This window comes from Myotis brandtii, unplaced genomic scaffold, assembly GCF_000412655.1.
Source record: "Myotis brandtii unplaced genomic scaffold, ASM41265v1 scaffold1452, whole genome shotgun sequence".
NCBI classification, from domain to species: Eukaryota; Metazoa; Chordata; class Mammalia; order Chiroptera; family Vespertilionidae; genus Myotis; species Myotis brandtii.
The window spans coordinates 156844-163873 of NW_005355211.1; the positions used below are offsets into that span (position 1 = coordinate 156844).

General features: G+C 41.7%; 1 protein-coding gene across 1 annotated transcript; it reads right to left on the reverse strand.

The window, feature by feature from the left end:
* Positions 1–5060: 5060 nt before the first annotated feature.
* LOC102262029 (glyceraldehyde-3-phosphate dehydrogenase-like) lies at positions 5061–6324 on the reverse strand. Its single transcript, XM_014535568.1, is given in 2 exon segments — positions 5061–5588; positions 5590–6324. Coding segments are annotated over 2 exon segments (1008 nt in total). The 5' UTR covers positions 6271–6324; the 3' UTR covers positions 5061–5261.
* Between the last annotated feature and the right edge of the window lie 706 nt (positions 6325–7030).

Genomic DNA, 7030 nt, shown 5'->3' on the forward strand with positions numbered 1-7030 from the left:
GGGCGTAAGAGATCAACCGAAGGAGTTGTATGCATGCATATAAGCATAACCAATGGACATAAGACACTGGGTGGTAGCGGGGGCCAGGGGATTGTCAAGGGCAGGGAAGAAAAAAAAGGACATATATGTAATACCCTTTGTAATAGTTTAAGCAAAAAAGAAAAGATAAAAAAGGAGAAAAAATAAAATAAAAGTTATATTTTAAAAAAAAAGAAATAGTCACAGGACTTCGGACACTAGAAAATCGGCATTTTTCAGTGTCACCAATGTAGTCAATGTCTCCCTTTACCATTTTTATTTTTCCCATTAGGTCTTTGTTTCCCAATATTTTGTTTTCCAAGAAGAGTTATCACACAGCACTTCAAAAATGCAATTTCCAGTCATTAATATAATTCTCTAAATCTGTGAAAGACTGAACGACAGGACTCATTTGAAAAATCCACTCTAAATCATAAAGCTCCCTAATATTTTAAACTGCCCCTTCTTTGTTTATAACATGAGACTGGGGACATTTCTATTACATAATTATTACGCCATAATTGGATGCATTTGTCAGCCAAACATTTCAATATTCATTTAGCTTCCTTTGAAGTCCATGAAGAGCAAGTGGAAATGTCGGTCTGCTGTGACACTTCACGGCTTCTCATCAGAGTAGTTTGGCAGCATATATTTTCCTGAGGATTTTAATTTCTTTCCAGGTATCTTATCTGAGGTGTTAGTTGCTATTAGCAGAATCTTTTGTAAAATTACATTTCTCTCCACGATTCAAAAATGTTGGAATTTATCCATCTGTGGATTTGTTTCTATAAATATTGGTTAAAGGCTGGTTGAATCTGTTTCCTTTTCATTTTAAGGTGTTTAGCTTTGAGTTCAAGAAAAAATTTTTCTTAATTATGGATGTAATCACTGCTTCTCTTTCTAGGACTGCAATTGTACATTTTTTCCTATCTTTGCAAATTACTCTAATTTTTAGCTTCTGTATTTGTCACTTGTTTTTTTTTTAATTTCTTTATTGGTTAAGGTATTGCAATGTTGTCCATGTCCATTGGTTTGGCTTATATGCATGCATACAAGTCCTTTGATTGATCTTTCCCCATACCCGCTCCCTCCCCTACTTTCCCTCTTGGGATTGATAGGCTGATTGCTGTTTCTCTGTCTTTGGATCTGTCCTGTTCATCAGTCTATGTTTTTCTCTATATTCCACAAATGAGTGAGATCATGTGGTATTTATCTTTCTCTGACTGGCTTATTTCACTTAGCATAATGCTCTCCAGTTCCATCCATGCTGTTGCAAATGGCAATAATCCTTTGCCCTTAACTCTGTTGATGAAGAGATTATCAAGGTTGTTTGAAATCTCTGCTTGAAAATTTCCCATTACTGCTTTTAAATATTTACCCTGAAGACTGTAAATTTGCCATTGTTGTCTCTGTTTCTCCTGTATGTTTTTTTGTGCCTATGTTTATATGTTTTATTTAACTTCCACTTACTGCTGTTTTTGCTTATTAATTTTTTGTCTTTCTCTTTCATCTCATTATTTAATATGCACCTGCTTATTAGTTTTATTTAACCTTTGCTTTGTCAGATACAATTCTTGTATACCACTGAGAATTATTTTTTGGTTCCTGGATTATTTTATTTTTAGAAGTATATTTTTCTCCCTAGATTTTATGACATTTTTTTTTTTATCTGAGGATAGGTTTTAATTGATTTTAGAGAGAAAATAAGGGAGAGAAATGGAGAAAGAGGAAGGGAGAGAGAGAGAAATGTGGGAAACTTTGGTTGGTTGCCTCCCCTACATACCACAACAGGGGATTGAACCTGCAACATTTTGGTACTCCAACCGAGCCACCCAGTCAAGACTGACCTTTTTTTTTTCTTATTTCATAGCTGCCTGTTCTTCTGTCCCATTTAGTTATTTCCCTTTTCATCCTTTCCTTTCTTTAAATAGGAGAATCCATTCCTGCTTACAGTTATAAACACACAGGTGTGTGTCATATCATTGGTTCTGTTATCTCTGATGGTTCAATCCACTTTCCTTTAGGGAAATGATTTAGGCTAGATTTATAGCATAAACTTGATTTCCTTGTGTTGGTGTGAACTTCCTGGAAATGTAGGGGAATATTTTGATAGTGGCAATATTGAAATGACTCATAAAAGCCTTTATGCAGGCTAGTCAAACTGGGATAATAATTTGTGAGACCAGATATAGAACACTAAGTGTCAACCTTTTAAAGGAGGAATTTGAGTCATTACCCACATTTTTCATGTGAGGTAAAGGTAAGGGGAGGCATGGCCTATGGAAATCCATCCTTTGGGCAGGAAAAATAAAAGCCTTGTAAATCACCAGTGAGGCAGCTCATTAGTAGACAAGAGAAGCTCATGTGTAACCCATGGAATTGGGCTTATTATGCTCAGGGATCTGCTTGGAAAAAGGAGGATGCCTCTCAGACTCCAGGCCAGCACTGATGGGGGCTTCTAGCATCTTACAGATGAGCCTGCTGGTGAAACTGGTCTTCAACTCATTCTTCTGTGAATTGAGCACGTGGCGGTGGATGGACTTGGCCCTGAATCAGTCTGGCTATGATCAATCTTCCTTTTTTGTTTGTAAGAAGCCAGCTCCTTGCTTTCTTTTTACTCTATTGGCCATCCTTTAATACATGTGATTTTGAGGGCAGCTCCCAAGGTCTACTTATGTCCAGAAGTGATATAATGAAGATTGGTAAATAAAATATAATGGGAGATATAACAGCACACCTGGGTAGCAAAATACTCCTCTCCATGTTCCTGGGTCTTTATAAGTTCTAGTTAGTGAAGATCTCAAGAAATCTTTAGGAGACTAGAGGCCCAATGCATGAAATTTGTGCAAGAGTAGGCCATTGAAGCTGCAGCTGCCTCAATCCTCCCTCTTAGCAGTAGCCAGCTGCCTGGATTCCTCCCTCCAGCTGGGGCCTGCTACCTGGATCCCTCCTTTGCAGCTGTGGTTGCTACAGCCCCGGCTACATCCTGGAAGGACATCTGGTCTAATTAGCATATTATGCTTTTATTATTATAGATGGCGCAAATAGAATACAATAAATAATGGCTATTACTACTACTATTGTTATTATTAGTAACACCAGATACTTGGGTTTCAAATATGACACTTAACATTTCCCAAATGGGAGAGCAACAGAGATATAGGAAGTAATTATCCCCATTCTCTCAGTTCTCCCACACACTGTACTTCCATTTTCCTCTAAACAAGAAACCCTTTTGTCCCTTACTGTTCAATGTACATGTCATACATATCAAGGATCCTATGATGAGTGAGGTTTAGAACATTCAGTACAGTTTTCCCAGGTAGTGAAACCACAACCTCATTTCAATGGGCATCATTTTGTCTAATAATTGGCCTTCATAACCATTTGTAATTTAATCTTGGATTCTATCAGATGTTCTAAGTGAGGATAGAACATTTTTCTTTTCCTTCAAAATTAGGAATAGCCCATGTACTTGGGACACGCCAGGTTCCCTCTGCCCTCCCTAATCACAACAAGCCTATGGGACACACACTCATAGCATGACCAGGATCGTCCAGATGTTCCAAAATCTGTTACTCAGCATGCATGGTGGGGGTGGGGAGAAATAAGGCTATGGACTTTCAAAAATGTAAACTCCTTTCCCAAACCTAAGCGAAAATAAGAGGGTTGAAAAGATTCTCAAGAAGCTCCTGATGGATGAGATATTAGGCTTCTGCTGCTTCCTTGCATCCCTGGGCCACCCTACAAACTATCTGTGGCTGATGGGAAGCAGATGTTCTACTTTGCAGGAAGAAAGCTTCCAGAAATAGCAAACTGAGGACTCAGATATCCTTTCTCTTTATAATGACCATGCAAGAGAGCTTAACTACAACAGGTTAAAACCAATCCAAGGTTTTAAGGATTTTTATAATTTAAAAGAAAAAAGTTATAGCTTTAAAATTAGGTTCATCCAATTGAATGATTTCAGGATTTTTTTTAATGTCAAGTTCTATGACTGCTATTTCTAAAATATTTCTTTGCCTCTGTCTCCTCTTGTTAATTCTTGTCACTCAGATGCCCTTGCCTCTTTTTTTTTTTTTTTTGCTAACTTGCTTTCTCACCTCCTATTCGCTATTACAAGTCGTCCTATGTGCTTCCGCTAGATGAATTACAAAAATCTGAGGCCTGATCATGTCATGCTATGCCTCCAAAACTTTCAGTGGCTCCTTGTTTACTGAATGGAGTCCATGTCCCTCAATCTTAAATTTATGTTCTTTAAAATGTAGACCCAAGTGGTATCACTTTAGCTCATCTCCACTACATTTGTTCCACTCAAGTTAAATATTTATACCCCTATGGACTGTCTTCCTCCTCCCTCCCTCCCTTCCTTCCTTCCTTCCTTCCTTCCTTCCTTCCTTCCTTCCTTCCTTCCTTCCTTCCTTCCTTCCTTCTTTCATTTCTTACTTCCTTTTTGCTTTCTTCATTTCTGTGTTTCTTTCTTGGGTTTCTTCCCTATGTCTTTGGGCATAATCATCATTCTAGAATCAACTCTGTATTAGTTTGCTGGGACTGCTATAATAGAATACTGCAGGTTGGGTGGCTTAAACAACAGAAGTGTATTTTCTCACAGTCCAGAGTCTGGAAAATTGCACACTCACATATTGTGAAATGATTACCACCACCAAGCTTATTAACATTTACATAGTTACCTTTTTTTTATCAGTGCAGTGAAATTGCTCAAGATCTGTTCTTGCAGAAAATTTCAAGTACACAGTTCATTGTCAATTGTGTTGTTTTTACATTAGGCCTCCAGAATGTATTCACCTTATTACTTAAAATTTGTAGCCTTTGAGTGTCTCTCCTTTCTCCCAATTCCTAGACCCCTGGTAAGCACCATTCTACTCTGTTGCTATGAATTCTACTTTCTAAAATTCCAGATATAAGTGAAATCATGCAGTATTTTTCTTTCTATTTATCATGTATTTCACTTAGCATATATCCTTCAGGATCATTCATGCTATCTCAAATTTCACATTTTATCTTATTTATTTTAATTTTTATTTTTTGGCTGGGTACAGTGAACTTTATTGATGGTGCACAACAAAACAGGGCTCCTCAGGCCCATCCCCTTCTCCAGGGAGTCTGGGATGGAAACGGTGCTCAGGAGATTCTCAGTGTGTCGGGGGATCGATCTGGGGCAGGGACTCCCCAGCAGCGGAGGGTCTCTCTTCCTCTTGCTGGGGCTGGTGGTCCAGGGGCTCTTACTCCTTGGAGGCCATGTGGACCATAAGGTCCACCACCCTGTTGCTGTAGCCAAATTCATTGTCATACCAGGAAACAAGCTTGACAAAGTGGTCATTGAGGGCAACGCCAGCCCCAGCATCAAAGGTGGAGGGGTAGGTGTCACTGTTAAAGTTGCAGGAGACCACCTGGTCCTCAGTATAGCTCAGGATGCCCTTGAGGGGGCCCTCTGATGCCTGCTTCACTACCTTCTTGATATCATCGTATTTGGCAGCTTTCTCTAGGTGGCAGGTCAGATCCACAACCGACACCTTGGGGGTGGGGACACAGAAGGCCATGTCAGTGAGTGAGTTTCCCATTCAGCTCAGGGATGATCTTACTCACAGCCTTGGCAGTGCCAGTAGAAGCAGAGATGATGTTCTGGGCAGCCTCTTGGCCATCACACCACAGCTTCCCAGAGGGGCCATCCACAGTCTTCTGGGTGGCGGTGATGGCATGGTCTGTGGTCATGAGACCTTCCATGATGCCAAAGTTGTCATGGATGACCTTGGCCAGGGGAGGCAAGCAGTTGGTGGTGCAGGAGGCATTGCTGACAATCTTGAGGGAGTTGTCATGCTTGTCATGGTTCACACCCATCACAAACATGGGGGCATCCTCAGAAGGGAAGGAGATGGTGACCCTATTGGCTCCGCCCTTCAAGTGAGCCCCAGCCTTCTCCATGGTAGTGAAGACACTGGTGGACTCCATAACATACTCGGCACCAGCATCACCCCATTTGATGTTGGCTGGATCTCGCTCCTGAAAGATGGAGATGGACTTTCCATTGATGACAAGCTTCCCGTTCTCAGCCTTGACTGTGCCCTTGAACTTGCCGTGAGTAGAGTCATACTGGAACATGTAGACCATGTAGTTGAGGTCAATGAAAGGGTCATTGATGGCGAAAATATCCACTTTGCCAGAGTTAAAAGCAGCCCTGGTGACCAGGCGCCCAATGTGGCCAAATCCGTTCACTCCGACCTTCACCCTCATGTCTCAGGGTTGTGGCTGCTGGCACAGAGCAGGAGGAGAGGCTGTCTGACCAACAGGAGAAGCCATTTTTTTTTGTAAGGATGAATATATATATATCTCCTATCTAATAATAGAGAAACATGGTTATTAGCCATACCTCCGCTACCCTTCCCATTGGCTAATCAGGGCGATATGCAAATTAATTGCCAGCCAAGATGGCGGCCAGCAGCCAGGCAGCTTGAAGCGAATAGAAGGCTTGCTTGCTTGAGTGATGGAGGAAGCCAATGTTCCCCATCTGCCGCTGCTGGGCTCTGAGCTTTCAGTTTAAGAAACATTGTTGCAATTATAGAAGCTAAACAAAACCCCAGAAACATGCTTTCAGCCAGCCGGGCCTCAGAGCTGGAGTTGAAACAGTGTTTCGATTATACAACCCAAACAAACCAGATACCTGCTTTCAGCCACCGAGGTCTCAGAGCTGGAGCCGAGCCTCAGAGAGAAAGCGGCTCTCAGTTGCAGTGACAGCCATAGAAGGTAAATAAATCCCAGAATTAAAAAAAAAAAGAAAAAAAGGAGAGGTTTGGAGCTTCAATCGCCTGCCAGCCTGAAAACGGCCCTCAGCCCCTCACCCAGACTGGCCAGGCACCCCAGTGGGGACGCCCACCCTGAAGGGGGTGTGACCAGCTGCAAACAGCCATCATCCCCTCATCCAGGCTGGCCAGGCACCCAAGTGGGACCCCCACCCTGATCCAGGACACCCTTCAGGGCAAACCAGCCAGCCCCC